The sequence below is a fragment of the Anser anser genome (genome assembly GCF_964211835.1).
Source record: "Anser anser genome assembly, chromosome: 2".
NCBI classification, from domain to species: domain Eukaryota; kingdom Metazoa; phylum Chordata; class Aves; order Anseriformes; family Anatidae; genus Anser; species Anser anser.
Genome location: NC_139721.1, coordinates 142,380,096 through 142,397,293, shown reverse-complemented (window position 1 = coordinate 142,397,293; position 17,198 = coordinate 142,380,096). Strand labels below are relative to the sequence as shown.

At 35.8% G+C, this 17,198-nt stretch overlaps 1 protein-coding gene across 1 annotated transcript in view; it reads right to left on the bottom strand.

Moving 5' to 3' along the window:
• The window catches only part of MALRD1 (MAM and LDL receptor class A domain containing 1), a 266,757-nt gene that overhangs the window by 2,487 nt on the left and 247,072 nt on the right, over nucleotides 1-17,198 (bottom strand). Inside the window, exons 36-39 of the mRNA XM_083826051.1 lie at nucleotides 11,262-11,344; nucleotides 11,080-11,170; nucleotides 1,945-2,020; nucleotides 169-225 (exon numbers count right to left, since the gene is read on the bottom strand). Of these exons, the coding sequence (XP_083682177.1) occupies nucleotides 169-225; nucleotides 1,945-2,020; nucleotides 11,080-11,170; nucleotides 11,262-11,344 (307 nt within the window). The remainder of the gene's footprint in view (nucleotides 1-168; nucleotides 226-1,944; nucleotides 2,021-11,079; nucleotides 11,171-11,261; nucleotides 11,345-17,198) is intronic.

Here is a 17,198-nt window from a genome sequence, read left to right as displayed (position 1 = left end):
CTTGGTGGCCATTACAGCCCGGGTCATCTTTCTCAGAGTTCCAGAGGTGCGAATACAATGAAGAACAGTATACCTTTAAGTGATTTCTTTCTATTTCATCTGCTACAGCATTTTATTTAATAGCCCAACACATATCCTACTTTAGAAGAGAAATATATTATTACATACCTCATGCCATGGAGAAACGCTGATTTGAACAGTGGGTGAGATGGTGTACCCAGGACACTGTAAAAAGACACAACTGTTTCAGAATATTTTTATTGAGCTGCAAGTGATATTCAGGAAATATCATTCCATGTGGCTGTCAAAGTAACACACCCTGTGAATGCAAAAGTGCAAACAATAGTGTAGACAAGAGTGTATCAACACTAGGCTTGCATTTAAGACTTGTTTAAGTGTTCAGGAAAAGTAAAGTGAGAATTGTTCTTTCTTTATGAAATTTAGATGCCCACAAGTGCTTAACTTGTGGGTATTCAGTCTGAGATAAGAGTTGTTGCTCATGTTTTACAGCATCTTTTGATTGGTGATACATCATTTGGATTTAAGGTTCATCAGACTCAGGCAAAGCTCATAACTCGTTTTCTCTTTTAAAGGAAGACTTAGTGAAAACACATATTTTCACAGTCTTAAAGAAAACAGGAAAATCTGGTACAGCATTGGACTTCAATCACAGTGCCTGGAGCTGTCTTCTATGAAAATCTCTCTCCAGACATTGTGCTTCTGTTTTTTGAGCTTGCTATTAAACGAAGCATGTCAGGAATCTATTTTAACTAAAATACATATGTCCTGATAAATTGGACATTATTGTGATGGGAACGTTTCCAACGCGGAGCTCTCACAAATCCAAACCTATAAGTGAATTAACTTGATCTAATATCTCTAAAATCATGTGTAAGGAACCTTTTATAAAAAGTAAATGAGATGCCATAATTAATCCTGTTCAAAACTGTGGTGGAATCTTATATTACTGACTGTGGAAAGGACAAGGAAATTTTATTTTTCTATTTCTAACCAAACCTAATTATTTCAACACTAATAAGGGTAGTATCAAAATGAAGATGTGTTAAATTTTATTTGGTTCCTAGTAAATCCCAGGTCTGTATTATTTTCAACAATAAATAGCAGAGAGAGCTACATTTTAAGTCTATTTCTCTTGTTAAATGTAAAACATAAAGTTTAGCTACCACTCTAATGGGATAGTTAAATCTAGACTTGAAATATTTTACTGCACTATGTTCACTTTTAGATATATATTTTGTTCACAAACTTCTTTATTATTATAGAAGTCTCTTAATTATGATCACCAAATGGCATTAGGGAAAAACGTGGCCAAGGATCAGATAGTGTGTAGACTTGTTTGTTTAGTTTCAAGATGAATTTTATAGTGACGGAAATAGTAATGCACATTTTATTAAACATATGTGAGTGTGCAAAGACAACTTGAGTGATGAATTGTGTATTATGTTTGCAGTATTATTTTATTTTATTTTATTTTATTTTATTTTATTTTATTTTATTTTATTTTATTTTATTTTATTTTATTTTATTTTATTTTATTTTATTTTTATTTTATTTTATTTTATTATTTTTTTTTCCAGAAGCAAAACATGGACATAAGTCCCAGTGAGCTTTTCTTCGATATGTTAGGCTAAATACTTAACCACTTAATCTAAAACCTTGTTTTTTGTTTTTTTTTTTTTTTTTTCAGATTCAATAGCCCACAGCCAGTATTTGTTGAAAACATGTTCTCAGAACTGAATTGATTTCAAATCTGCCTCTGTACTGAAAATGCACTGGAACTGATCTGAGTGGTGCAAAAGTTTAGTCTTCTTTTATTAAATAGCATTCAGTGAGGAATTACACAGTTTGTTTTAATGGGAAACCTATTTGATGTTAACAACCTCACATTTTTCTAAATGTATAGGAACAGCTATTGCTGCTTACCTTTACTTTCCCAGGTGAATTAAGGTCTTCATACAATGGGTTGGCAAATGAAGTATTAGTCGTTTCCTCTAGTTTCCTTGAAAAGTCAAGAACAACAACAGCAACAAAACACAATATCACACAGGTTGTCAAAGAAACAGATAATTTCATGATGAAAAAGCCTTTTAAAAAAGTAAAAAAAAAAAAAAAAAAAAAAAAAGATGGCTAAATATATTCCCAATTGAGCTCTACTGAAATGAATGAAAATAAACCAATGTTCTGTATGTGTGATATATTAAAATAATTATTTTTATTTGTTTCTGTTAAAAAATATAAAGCTATTAAATACTCATTAAATGCAAGCACTGCTATACATTAGACAAAACAAGATATTAGCTAAAAAATTGCATTGCTATAATGTGTATGAAATTTTTTAATTTATTCATGAAAACTTACATTTTAGGCCATTTAAATAATCAGAAAGTTCTAAAGTTATAAGAGTTCATAATTTTGCTGGAAAGTCAGGAATATTTTAAGAATCACTGAAGTTATTGGAATGAGCTGTGCCTATTGATTCTGCAAAAGCAATGTCCTTTTTTTTTTTTTTTCCATATGTTTGACTTCAGAAGAGCTCCATTTAGCTTTTTGGTATTTTTTTCCCTAATGCTTTTATGATTTAAGAGCATACGCATTGCTTTGTGTACACAGAAAGCTGTATTTGCATTTGCTTTAAGCATTATCTCCCTATTGACTGTTAGACAGGCTCTGAAAGGCAGCAGTGAAGGGACAAGAGCAGCCACCAAGACACAGCTGACGGAGTGGTTGGGAAGGGAAGCTGTTGTTCCTCAGTGAGAGCTGGGGGCGAGACATACCACTTGATTTCTTTTGCAAAAAAAATTAAACCAGAATGGATGCTTAGAACAATGACACAGGTAGGCTACAAAAATATATCCCCTTATGAGTTAAATCAGTGCAAGAAAGGTCATAGGCTAAAAAAGATGTCTCCTTAGATTCTTTCACTAGACTGTCAGAAAGCAATTCCTTCTGATGTTAGTTTCATTATTCAGTTTGATTACCTGTCACGACAATGAGAAGAACTGAAAATTTCAACCATGTTGATTTGTTCAATCATAACCTTAATTATTCATGGTATTCTGATGATTTTAGTTAGTTTAGTGAATCTATAATATACTGGATTATTTATACGCCTCTTAAGTGTATATTTGCATACTAATCCTCCTGAATAAAGCCCATAAAAATTACACAGAATAAATTTTTACTCTAAAATCACACTATGGTTCACAAAACCTGAAGCCAAAAGAAAACCGAGATAAGAAGTTTTCAAGAAACTTTACTCTGCTTGTAAACTAGTGCCCAAAGGGCCAGATTTGCATGCCTTAATTCTGGTGTCTCATTTAGACGTCAAAAACCAACTGTATGGGCTAATGGCATGATAAGGAATTAAATACTTAGGTTCTGCCTATAGTCAGTGGAGGCACTTCCAAAGGACAAGTCACACAATTCACAGTGGGAACCACCTTTAAAGTGCCAATAGGAAATGATATGAATAGGGATGGCTCTAATTCTCTTTCATTCCCCACTCCCTCATTGACCTTATACAATTTGTGCAAGGCGTATATATATTACATATTTGAGTAAGAACACACTGAGTACTTAGGTGTGTCCTGATGGAAAGGAGACTGAACACACATCTCCAGCTTCCTCTGCAAATCCATTAACCAGCAGGGTCCTGTGCAAAACTGTGGGCACAAAAAAACAAAAACAAACAAAAAAAACCCACCACCACCAAAAAAGCATTGACTGTTTTCTTCAACAAATTCTCTCTGCCTGCTGTATTTAGAGCTGAAAATGGTCCTGCCTGTGTGTATGAGGTTTTCTTAAGCATGACAATTCAAACTTTCTCAGAGTGTCCACCATATTTCAGATATCCCTCCACTTTAGGTCTGAATCGCAAAAGAGCTTATGTAGTTGGGCACCTAATCTGAGGGGACCATGGGAATTTTATGTGCATAATATGGATATTGTTTGAATTTATACTACCCAGGTTCAGATGAAGTGGAGAGTAAGCTTTGTTAATTGCTCTCCTGTTCTTAGGATTTATTTTTTTTCTAAACAATATTTTGGATGTCACTTTAAGTGTATTACCTTGCATATTACATATAGGCTATACATATATGCATATATATCCTGTATTCAAAGGTATTTATACAAACATATGTATGGATGCACCCTGTTTGTGAATGTAGCAAAAAATTCTTTTAAAGTGTATACCAATAATTATCCTTAAAAATTTCCGAAATCTTTTGGATGACTTAAAAGACCTCAAAGAATATACAAATGAAAATTTAGTCACATGTTTACACAAATGTTATAATCCATGAGTTAGATGAGGTGGTAATTGCCTGAAGAAGAGCGTGCTTAGGAAGTGAGATTATGCACTCATGTTACATGTTGTATGTACATCCCTAGAAGTAAATGCAACACATTACATTTTTTGTTAATTAGAAACATGAAGCCTTCCTTATTAGAGTAAAGCTGTGTAATGCTCACTCCACTACTCTGTCACCAATATAGTTACTGTTGAGGAAAGCATAAAAGTGCAGTATTACTCAGTAGGATAAGTATTGCCATCTGGTCATCAGTTTACATCCTAATTTTAAACTGCCTGATTGGGCAGCTGAACTAAATGTACTGCAGTAGCTTGAGTTAAGCTCATTCTTGCAGTGCTTGCTGTGACTTGCTATAACTGAAACATTACCCTCACTGGAAATGATACCTCATTGCTACAGTAAGGAGCAATATGCCCATCACGAGGTCTCATGATGGGAAAAAAGTTACATATGTGTTACCACTCTACAGTAAGGGCAAAGGTAACCCATCACTCACAAAAATGATGAGTCAGAATAATTAACAAATTTGAAATGTTGACAAATGTCATTTATGTAGAAAACCCATAAATGCCAAGTTCAGGACATTGTAACAAGCAGAGAATGAGAATAATTAGTGTTAAAAAAGCCAAGCATATGATGCTTTAGGAAAGGAGAAAAAAAATAAGACTCAAACGTGGGTGTTTGAGTTCCAGAGGGAGATGGATTTTCTAACATAACCATAAATACCACAACAGGAAAGGAGAGGATTAATCATCTTGGAATGCATACCAGGTCACATGGGTCATAGCTTTGCTAAAGTCATCTGTATTCCTTAGAAACAAAAACTACTGCCTTGTTATAGGGTTTTCCATACAACCCCGATGGGAGAAAATTATATACTCCACAAAATACCTTCCAGAGTAGAAAGGGACTGTTGAGTAACACCATGCTTTCTAATGGAAAATCAAAGTATCTAGATTTGATTGGTTTGGATGTAACAACTCAGAATTCTTCACTTTTCCATGTACCTCTCAAAGAAAAATCAAGTATTTCTCTTTGTCAGTGCACAATTTTGTAGGTAATATATAGTACAGAAGAATATTTATCCTCAGGTTTATAACAACAACAAAATTCTAGTGGACTAAAGAGTCTATTACAATTAAAATACTAATTAAAATAATCCCTTAAAATAATCCTTTATACTGATAATCCTTTATACTGGTTTCAAAGCTTCTCTTCTAAATAGTAACTGTAACTCAATATCTCAATTTCCAAAGCATTTATAAAACCTTTTAAACTAAACTTACATTTGCAACAGTAGGTTATGTTTTGCATATACCACAGAAGAAATGGGAGACAAGATGTAAGGAGGGAAGACACTCTAAAAGCTTAATTTGGAATCAATCTAAAAGTCACTTGGTTGCTTGATTAGGTTGTTAATATCCTGCCTGGGCTTCCTAGGTCTGTACCTTTTACATTTTTGGTCACTTAGGAAACTTTATATGTATATACATATATATACATATATATATATATATATATAGTCCTTTTTATCTTTCATTCTTGGTGACACTGAGGGCTCCAGACCAACAAATTTCCTCTATTCTTTCAGCATGTGATCTTCATATTCTTTGCAATCTTTCCTATGTGTGATGGCCATGAGACATAAATTTCAGAAAAACTCTGAATAACAGCAGAAAGAACTGAATATCTCTTGTTATAGAACTTTTTTATGCTTCAGAAAAAATATTCTGCAGAAGGAATGGATTAGGATAGAAAAATTAGACTAATAAAATAACAAATATGGCTCTTTTTTTTTTTTCTTCACAACTATACCTTTTCCTCTTATTCCACACAAAGAATATCTGTCTCCCTTCTAGTTCACAAGTGGAAAACAACTGAAAGAAATGCTGAAATAATTGTCTTATCGTCTGTTTATCACTTAGGGGACATAGGAACAGAAGTATAGCAGCAACCACCTCTGGCAGTCTTTCAGATGTCCCTTGAGAACCTTCCCTGGAATACACTATCTGTTCCTCCACATCGAACTTCCAGAACTGGAGTTTTTGCCTAATTGGAGAGGGTACTGGGGACAGTAACTGGGAATGTTCCTATTTGTAAGGAACCCTTAACTGTGAAGAAAGGCTGAAAGCACCGAGCTTGCCTAGACTAAAGAAAGCAGACCGTAAGGACCATAAAATTGGCCTTCAAGTATATAACAAGATTTTTGCAGGGAGGAGGGGAATGTTCATCTGTACATCTCCATGGCAAAAAGGACAAGAGGTAGTGAACTTAAATTGCAGAAAGACATCTTAGCAGTTAGAAAAACTTTTTAACTTTCCATCTGTAGTACCAAGATTGCCTGAGGAGGCCATCAAATCCATGTTGCTAGAGGTCTTTAAGTGACATATTTGAGTCCCTCCTGTAACAGGATGAAGGATGACATTTGTGTCCTATTTCCCCATGATTTTCTGTCATTCTAAAATACTTTCTCCAAGGTGCTGTTTTTCACTCTCTTGCCTGTGTGATATAATATAATATGGGTATTCTTTGGAAAAATTTGTGTTCCATGCTCATTTCGACATATAAGCACTTTAGTGCATTAGCATTGCAGCTGATGGCACAGATCAAGAATAAAAAAGAAACAAGCTGAAAGGATCCAAAGACATTGACTGCACTGGAGGAAATCGCAAAGAAACACAGCTTAGCTGGATAGAAGGCATTTGAGTCTCTTTGTGTGTGTGTGTGTGTGTGTTTTGTTCTTGAAAGCAAAATGAAGCATGAGAAGGCAGCTGCAATAAATAAAAGCCAAAGTGAAGTTTTGTTTCTATTCAGTCAATAGAGACAGATGCCACTGAAGGAGTGAAGTAACTGGCAGCCTTTCCTTCTGACCTAGAACACGTCATCTCTGGAGAATGTACAGGAATGCGAGAAACATAAGCTTCCTCCAATTTGGGTAGTCTATACAAAAGTTTCACATATCCCCAGCTGGGATCTGGGAAGTTGCTTGCATATCTGAATGCCATTGTGGTAATGAAATCCACTGCTGCCAAGGCATGTGGCAGGCTGCTTTCGTCCATTAGTAAATAAACTTATGTGATGACTTCCAGTAACTCCCACTCAGGCAGTGAAGATTTTAAAGCCTGCAGATCAGAGATGAAATTCTTGCTAAAGAAGGAGGAGAAGGAGAGAGTGAAAGAAAAGAACAAACTTTTGGGGTTGGAGAGAGGGGATAAGGCACTAACACTCTTTTCCGTGAAGAAAAGAAGGATGTAATGTAACTGTCAGGTTCTCACCACTGCTAGCAACACCTTCTAAGGCCGCAGGTGACTAAGGGGTCACCAGCCTACCCCTTCAGCTTGTTAGCTAGTTTGCTAGTGAAAAACAATAGTTCTGTTGGACTCCGAAACTTTTCCTCTAGCTCTTGTGCACACTCCCGTGCCATTTTCTTTGAGGTACAGATGGATCTGCACTCCATTTAAAAACGTCCTGAGAGCTAGCACCTATACATTAGTGTGCTTCTTTGAGGAGCAGCTACAAATGCCTGCACATGTGGTTCTATAGCAGGAAGGAACAAAGGAGACTCTTACAGAAGTTATTAAAAAATAGCTAGCAAAATAATTTATCAAAAGTCAGTAAACTTTTGCTCAAGTGTGCAAAAGCTTCATTGTGAAAAAGTGGCCAATCAGGCAACCTTAGAGTATGGAGTTCCTCTAATGCCTAACACCTTTAAGAAGAGAACATGACCGAGGAAGTCTAAGAGTGGACACAAACCTTTGAAACAAAAGTGAGTTGTAGGAAAGCATCGTGTGCATAATTGAATGCCTCAAGTTCATTGAATTGCCTTTAAAAAAATGAGGAGAAAAATCTCATGCCTCTGTGTGGTGCTGTCACATTGTACATTTTCCAGCCTTATGCAAACACAAGTCACTTCTTATTCTAAAGCTTTATCTTAAAGATCCAAACTGCAGTACTATAACACTGGTTACATTTTGGCTAGTCACTGCTGATTGCTGATTAAGTAGTTAAGGAAAAACTTGCATTAATTTACTGCTATGCTTCCAGCTATGATTTTTATATACAAAATCATGCTAGTTACTAGGTAGTTGAAGACGGAGAGACCATCTGGATGAGTTTATGTTATCAAATTCAAAGTTTCAGATATAATTGTTTTCACAAATTCACAATTTCAATCAAACTATCATTCAGTAGTTAGATTAGTTCTTGAAGAAGACTATACAATGCATCTTAACTAACATTTTAAGTCAACTGTAATTAAAAACAATGAACATATACATTTAGATTCTGTACCATGGGTTAAAATCTCCATCATTATAACTTACCTTTTTGGCAGCTCCAGTGAAAACAATCAAGATCAGAATGAACTCTGCTGTGTAAACTATCTAACCTGATTCTCTTCATTTCAGAGCTTTAATATTTCCTTAGTGCAATAGTGAGAAGATCCTTGTTCAACTCTGTTTAATTTCATACCTAACAAGAGTCTAAAGTGTTTGGCATGTTGCAACGTGGTACCTTTTCATGTACAAAAGCAAACAAACAAACCCGAATCCCCACCTCTCTAGGTGCTTTTGTTTGTTTGTCTGTTTGTTTGGGTGTATATAATTACAAGAAAGAAAAAAAAAATTATTGCCTGAATACAGATATGAAGGTGGAAGAGAAGTAGAAGCCACTGCAGTAAACCTTAAGCAAACATTCATGAAAGAAAATCATAAAAGAAGGTGTTTAAAGCACAAGAAAAGTAGCTTAAGAAAAATAATATGATAAATAAAACAAGTTTTATTTGCAAAAATATTAATTGAAATTATGAAAAAATAAAATAAAATCAAGCAGCTCTTGCAATACACCTTATCTTGCGCTTGTGAGGTGCTTTTTCATATGTGTACTTTAGCAGGTTGTGTAAATGGAAATGAATTAATTCTTAAAGCCTCTGTGAAGTAAGATAAGGCAATGCTATTATTCCCACTTAACAGAAGGTGAAGCAGACATAAAGAAAGTAGGTGAAGCCATGCACTCAATTAACGGTAGCACAACCACTAAATGTTCTTGCTTCCCCATTTTCCTTCTGTGTTTATAGACAACTATCTGTCAGGGGTAGTGTGCGGTGTTAGGAAAGGTGTCAGCAGCAATAACATCATGACAGGAGTCTGTACAGTTTAGCAGATCATTTGGGAGATAACAACATCCCCAAAGAGAGAAATATTTATAGCAAAGAAGAGGCTTAAAGGAAAAGAGACATATTTGAAGATGAATTCTGGAGAAAAAGATGTGGGGTGAGAGAAATCTAATACAAAAATGCGAAAGGCAATTCACTACAGGAATTCCTGAAATGGACGACACTGTTAGGCACCTGCTGAGGGAAAAGGATCTAGCACAATACATAAAGAGATAGGCAGAGAGAGAAATACAAATGTTAGAGGAAAATAAAAAATAGGAAAAAAGAAATTATCTTAGGAAGATGAGAGAAACTAGAACTTTTCAGAGAAGGAAATGCTAAGAGATAAGGGATCTGTGAAATAATGAACTGTCAGTCAGGGGTATGTCTTAAATAAACAGGAATCAAATAACTGGATAAAGAGAGATCTCTTTACCAGTACTACCAGTAATGTCATCCAAAGCACTTGAAATAAATTTTGAAATAAAACAACATAAATTTTGCTTGTTTTTGTTGTTGTTGTTGTTCTTTCATTCAGTAAAGATGATCTCTACGCAGTGGGGTGTCAGAAGAAAATTTACGTGCTATTTGCACTGTACTAATAGCAAGCATAATACTGGATGGAAGAAACATGTATTTGGGAAGAAAAATTGCCATCTAGAGCTCTCCTTCACCATGAGTAAGACCAGTACTTGGACCACGAGCCAAGAGTCTGTACTGGAGTGGTGCTAGGGAAAGACAGCATTAGTAGACAATGGGTGTGAGATGAAGAGGTAGAGGAAATGGGTGGAAGGAACAGATAACATGTCATTGCTGAGGCACATCTAAAGAACCACTGATTAAGAGGCCTAACACAAAATTAAACAGAAAACCAGATTGTGAGTGCCTGTAGGAAGTAAAGGAGAGGAAACAAACACAATGATTTGTGGATAAGGTCACATGATTCTGCAGTTTATCAGCTTGTATTTTTCCAATTTATCAGAGAGTTTTATACAAAACACTAGTCTTTTAAAGTGGAGAAAATAACCTAACACTTACTCCATCCAGTTATCACAGGTAAAGGGAGAATTCTCAGATGTCTGTAAGTATTGAAATATTTAGGGCAAAACTATTCCTTTAAGGCAAAACCGTTCCTTTAGGGCAAAACTGTTCCTTTAGGGTAAAAATGTTCCCCCAGGGAAAATTCTTAATCAGTAGCTTCAGGAAGAGCTGTGAGCCTGCCTTAAAAAAAAACTAATTTAGCCTCAGAGGTTTCAGGAAACCACAAATACATCATATTTTTCATATTTAACTGTCATGTACAAAAATCAGGGCTACTGCTCTTAGGATGGATTAATTTTCTAATTTAAGAATAATTATATAAAGTTGAATAAAAATAATCTAAAAGTCAAGCTATAACTCATTGTTTCCAGTCTGGGTTGCACTAAGATCAAAACTAGGTTGTTGCAAAATTAGGATTTACGTTTAGTGTTGCATATGAAGGCACACAGACTGCGGGGATATTTAAAAGTTGAAACCAAGGAGACTGGGCAGTTAGCCATTGTTTTGTGCCACATTTGTGTCTGCTTTACACAAAATAAAAGTTTCACTTACATTTCAGGCTCTTTCTTCTTCCATAGGAAACACAAGGCAGCAGCTGCAATTTTAATCAGCAAGAAACCGATACCCAACCCAATCCAAATATCTGCAAAAATCAGAGCAATCAAAGGCGGTAATAAGAAAAAGGAAACACTCGAAGGATGAATAGAAAGATATTTCTTTTTTTCCAGACCCACCTTTTTGAAGGAGACTTGAAATTGGAGGTTGAAGAGGCTTAGCACGTATGTGACAACGGTTTCCTTTCCATTCTTTTCCACATCTGTGAATAAAACAAAAATTTCTGAAAAAGGGAGAAGCAAGAATCATAAACTGTGAAACTGTGATGAGCACAGAAGAAATAAAAATCCCTTCAAGCTTTTCTGCCAGTGACCAAAGCTCAATCGGGAGTCACAAAGACTTATAGAATGAAATTTAAGTTAGAAATACATGAAACAAAGAATCCTCCCCATACAAAACAAAACAAACAAACAAAAACAAAACATAAAACCCATCAAAATTCAAAGACTAGAATTGTCTTCCTTACCCATGTTGGCATAGTATAGTTATCCCCACAGCAAAATAAATCTGATTCGTTTCATTTCTCATTTCCCTACTTTCCCTCATGTGAGGGTTAAATACATTTCTGAACTGGGGATCTGGGACCCTAATATAGAGAAAGATACACAATTAGAGATGAGAAAGTTTTCTCTCCCCATCTGTCTCTTTTTTTTTTCTATTTTATTGTAAAAATGATATCCCTTCAACAAATGTCTCTTCAAAACCTAAATACTCAATTTGAACTAACAACTGTAACCATGTCGAATTATAGTAAATTCGCTGTTTAATTCAAATGCAATCTTAATTTGAAGGAACCAAAATACAAACTGACACAAGCTTTGCAGTTGTTGCATAACAGTTAATTACAGTGCCCAAGTGTGTAACATTTCTCTCTTTATTTGTTTTAGCTTTGGGCTAGTAGCTTTTATTTTGTCCTTCACCATCAGGGTAAAGAGAACTTGGAGACCCAGGTCTCGGCTGCCTCTGGTGAGATATGGCCATTTAGATTGCTCCACACAGTTCTCCTGGGTACTCCAAGGAATCACAAATTGCAGTAGGTACCTATGCATACACACCCCAAATCAAGATTAGTGTGAAGGGTACTTTATACTGTAAAGGTAGAGGTTCTTTACACTGTAGAGGTATAGCAGTGTATTGACAACTAAATTTCAGGCATCATATTTAATGATCTGAATCCCACTGTGACTGTCTCACTGGGTTAACTTCTATCAGCTTTTCAATTATCTGAGTGACTGGTGGTTTAAGATCTCCAAAATTTCTCTTTTTTTTTAAAATTATTATTTATTTATTTTTTTTTTTTTAAGAAAGAAGTGACAGCCGTAATCCAGTTTCAGTCCTACTGATGTTGCATGAATAGGAAAATAATTTCACTTCTCATGTCTTCTTTTTACGCTTTCACAAGCAATTAATTTGGGGGAATTTTACATTGAGCAGCTTTCTCACTGTAATATCAACATTTTTTTCATAGTCACCAATTTTTATGATGTGATTTTACTTTATAATTGTGATTTGCTCTCCTACCCTTATATGTATAATATGAAATTTCTTCTATACACGATTCAATCTTTAAATTAATGTTGTTTTATCCGAACACATGAGAAAGAATGCTGAGCTGTTTGTCATGGGTTAGTACACGGTATTGCCTATGTGCTGTATCCTAGCAGCTGCACTCTGAGTTAACTGAGGCATTCTGGAGAGAGGGGAGTATTTCATTCTCCTGGAAAACAACAGAGTGTGTTCAGATGGATGTAGGGAGAGGCCAGTTAGCATTATAGGAGCAGGAAGCATCTGTCTGAAGCCTCACTGAAATTTTGGAGAATCCTGAAAGGATCAGGCTGTGTCAGAACACAGATTTATATCCTAGTCTCAGGGATGACTAGAGGAAGATGACTTCACCAAAGACCAAAAGAAACTGATGTGGAATTTGTTGTGACTTATGGGGCCATGCTGTGTGGAAAGTACCAGCCCTACTCAGACACAGATAGCAAAGATTTGTTTAATCCATCTTCTACCACAGACCTGAGTTTTCTCTGGTTAAGGAGTTACTTTGTTCAAGGTTAGTAACTGGTATACTAATGAAGCCTAGCATTAGAGACTGGAGCCAGTAGTATCTTCTGACATTCATTTTAAAGGAAAAGTGGAACAATTTCAGCTGCTGGAGACCCATTGTACTCAGTGACTGAAAATACCTGGTCCCTTTAGTCCTCCTTCTTCTTCAAGATACTACGAAAAAATCATGTCATCCATAAGCTGTTCTTTTATGCAGACTGATGATTTTATACAAATGTGAAATTGCTCTTGGGCTCATACCAAGCCCTGTGGATCCATGTAGAAACATTGCAATCTGATGGTAATCACCCATCAAAATCATTTTCTGATTGCTCTCGATTGTATAATTTCCTTTCTTCCCATTTGCCAGATTTTCTGCTGAGCTAGATATGCTTTTAACCAAAATTGCCCTCTTTCTTGTCACTGCAGAACTTACTTGACTGTAGAAGAAAGAAAGAGAAAACAGATTTGCAGCTGTGCACAAGCACTACTCAGATATGGCAAAAGAAGTGACATCTGCTGCACTGCAGCCACCGGGGCATGACACACCTCAGAGCTGCAAAGACATGGTTCTGACAAAGTGTTTATACTGGTAAGAGTACGGTGAAATTCTACTACCTAGTAATAACTAACTATATCTTCATGTGCTATTATGTTCCCATTTAATGATGAAATATTTCTACTTATTCATGCCATCTGTATTTGAATAATGGATAAATGTCAAACACCTTTTAGTTTTACAGGAAATTTATCTTATACATTTAAACGTCTTTTAAAATCAACTACCAACTAACTTATGTTGGCTACTTATTCCCCTCCAAATCCCTCAATCCTAACAGAATGGTTTTATGTTTCATGGCACATACCAACTAGGTAACTGATTTCTGACTATCAGTGTGTAATTTTGGCCAGTGAAATGACTTTCTACTGTGTGAAACTAGGTTGTTACAGCAAATGTCCTCTAACAATATATGCATTCAAAAAAAAAAGGTCAAAAATGGATTAAGTTGGGGTAAGAATAGTATTCTAAAACTTGGTAAGTAATTTGGACAAGTTCAAAAACAAATTGGTAGGGAAAAATATTGTGAGGCACGAAGCACGGTAAGTATTTCTAGGAGGTAGAAGACAAAGAAAAAAATGAAGGTAGTAAGGCCAATATAGCTAATTATCAAAAAACAGGATGGAAAAGGATTGCTAAGGAACAAAAACCCTGAAAAAATGAGTGTATAGGTTGGTGAAGATTTTCCACTTGTAGCTTCATGCATATATTTATTTGTTCATTTTCATCCTTGGAAGGGGAAATTAGCAATCATCCCCACCAGTGAGGTAAAATATAAAATTATCAGAAAAATCCAAGTTATAATTTGAAAAGCCATTCAACTCTTTCTAAGAATTGGCTGTTCATTCACAACTTGCAAACATCTTCTCAAGTAAGATACAAGAGAAATATAGAGTTACAGCTTGCTGAGAAGCCTACAGCTGTCAGTAAAGCTGGGGAAAAACAAAACAAAACAAAACAAAACAAAACCTGTTCATTAACATCGTTGGCTCTCAGCTGATACAGATGCTGCATGAGGCTTCTGCTGAAACGAAGCATTTCTGTGCACAGAGCAGGGAGAACTTGCATTAAATATCCCAAACAAGATTTTTTTTATAGATGTTTTACAAGATTTTTATCCTTTTATGGTTATCTTACTCTGTAGAAACTATAGCTGACTACAGTGCTATGACTGTGGCAGAACTATTACTCACTAACTTGAGGGGAGAAAATAGAATGAAACTTTCAGTGGCACCAGAATCTGCTGATAACTCAGATTAGAGGATATAACAGTTCTAGATCTTGAATTTAAAATAAAATACAAATAATTCTAAACAAGTTACTACAGTTATTTCACTGCAAAACGAATAAATACTATAGATTTTACCTTACACAGGATAACAGGAGATTTAGATAAGAAATCCAGAGCAATGAGAGTATTTTACAGGTCTTCAGATGATATACCACCATATATATAATTTTATTCTCTGTGTATCATCTCTGCTACACAATAGTTGCATAACATTAGCAGCTGCTAGATTAACATCTGGCTGAGCTGAACATGAGAGAGGGAGAGGAGAGGAGAAGCAACATTTGATGAACTTGTTCTGAATGCCTGACAGCATTTCACAGTGTTGCTGAGTTGTCAAACAGCTGCAGACACAATAACATTAGTATTAATATTAGTAAGAGAAGCAATAATAACATTCTATTTTACTGTAGCGATAAAAATGCAACATCAGTGAATCATCGAACTTATATGTAAAGATGAAAGAACCTTTATTTAGCCAAGCCCACCTGCTCTGAGGCCCCAGAAAGTTCCACAAGGATGACATGAATTTATATGTTCTCAAAACAAAATCCAGAAGCCATTGCAGGCCATCCTTTTCAGCAAGGAATCAAATAGAAATATCAGGAAAAAAAATGGGAAAGGCAAGTTCCAAACCAGACATGGTATTACTTCAAGGAGGAGGTTCCCCTTAGATATTTCTACTGAGGGCACAGAACATATTCTCCTATGCTTTTGCGTTCAGAACAATACAGTCTCAACCACCAGACTTGGTCTTTGGCTGGTACTGCAAAGCTGCATTAGTGAATAACAGTAATAATAGTAGGCAGCTGTATACGACATTAAGTCTAACTTCAACTTTCTGCTGTGCTGTGCTTGGCATATGAAATCCTGAAGTGAACTTTAATTACTTTAACAGCTCCAGGTAGGTCATAGCAGCCTGTGGCACACACCCAAGAGATGGATCACTTGAAGTGTAGTTAATGGAAGAGAACACTCTTAATTACCTACTCACTGCTGTGCGAGGACTGTATTTACAGTGCTTTACTTTCTTTTTACTTTTACTGTTGGGAGGCAGAGAAGTTGCTTCTTCAAAGTCACTATTAGCTTCCTGTTTGACGGGAGCAGCTGGGAGTACGTGGATGATGATGTGGTGGAAGGACCTTACAGAGCACAGATCAACCGTATCTTCTGGGCAATGTGTTAAATTTTCATTAGCAGGGTAATGGGAATTTTGAAGAGGTTCCTTAATAATTATTTTCTGCTATTTTAAAGACAGGCAACTCTGAAAAGGACCTGAGTTCACTGTTTGAGCCGTGAAGCTGAAACTTTATATCATTTGTGTACAATTATTTTCCTTGGACTAATTACATCTTGACTAATTAGCAACAACATACTTTACATAAGTCTTAAGCTTATCTGAAATAGCCATTGCAATCCATTCAGACAGGAAGCTCCTCACAGTTGAAACAGGAAGGCCAGGAGAGAAAGACAGATGAAATAGCATTTGAATCCTTCCATCTCAATGCACATCCTAAGCTATCCTGCCTGACAAAATGTCTTCTGCTATTAGCAAGTTCTTACAGGAAAGTGACCCTGCAGGAGAGAATGTTAACCCTCCAAGTTTTCTTGTAGAAGTTCCAGCTCATCATTTCCTAATACAGATATTGGTGATGCAGAGGAATGAACTTTAACATTGTTCATGTTGCTGCATCCTGTGCCTGGGGTTATGCCTCATTTCACTCAAAAAATGAAAAACGGACTCATTTTTTGTTGTTTTTGATGTTCATTCAGGACAAGATTAATTTACAAGAACATGTCTGGCTGACATAGTGCTGCATTTCAGAATATCAAACTTTATGCTGTATTATAGATAGTATATGCAAAATTCAAAATAAATGCAGACGTGTATTTGATTGCTTATTTTCCTACTGACATCTGATCCCTTACTTGTGCAATTATTTCCTTCAGTGTGAGAAAGATAAAAAATTCTACCGCTCTAATGCATCAGTATTACACATGGGTCTTGAATAGTGGTGAATGACAGGAGGAAATCTTGGCAGGAGGCAACCAAGCCCATGACCTCCAACAGCAAGCATGAACACAGTGCCTTGTTAACTTGGAAAGAGAAAGTTCCAACAAGCTGTATTTTCAAAGAAGACTTTGAAGCATGTGAAAAAC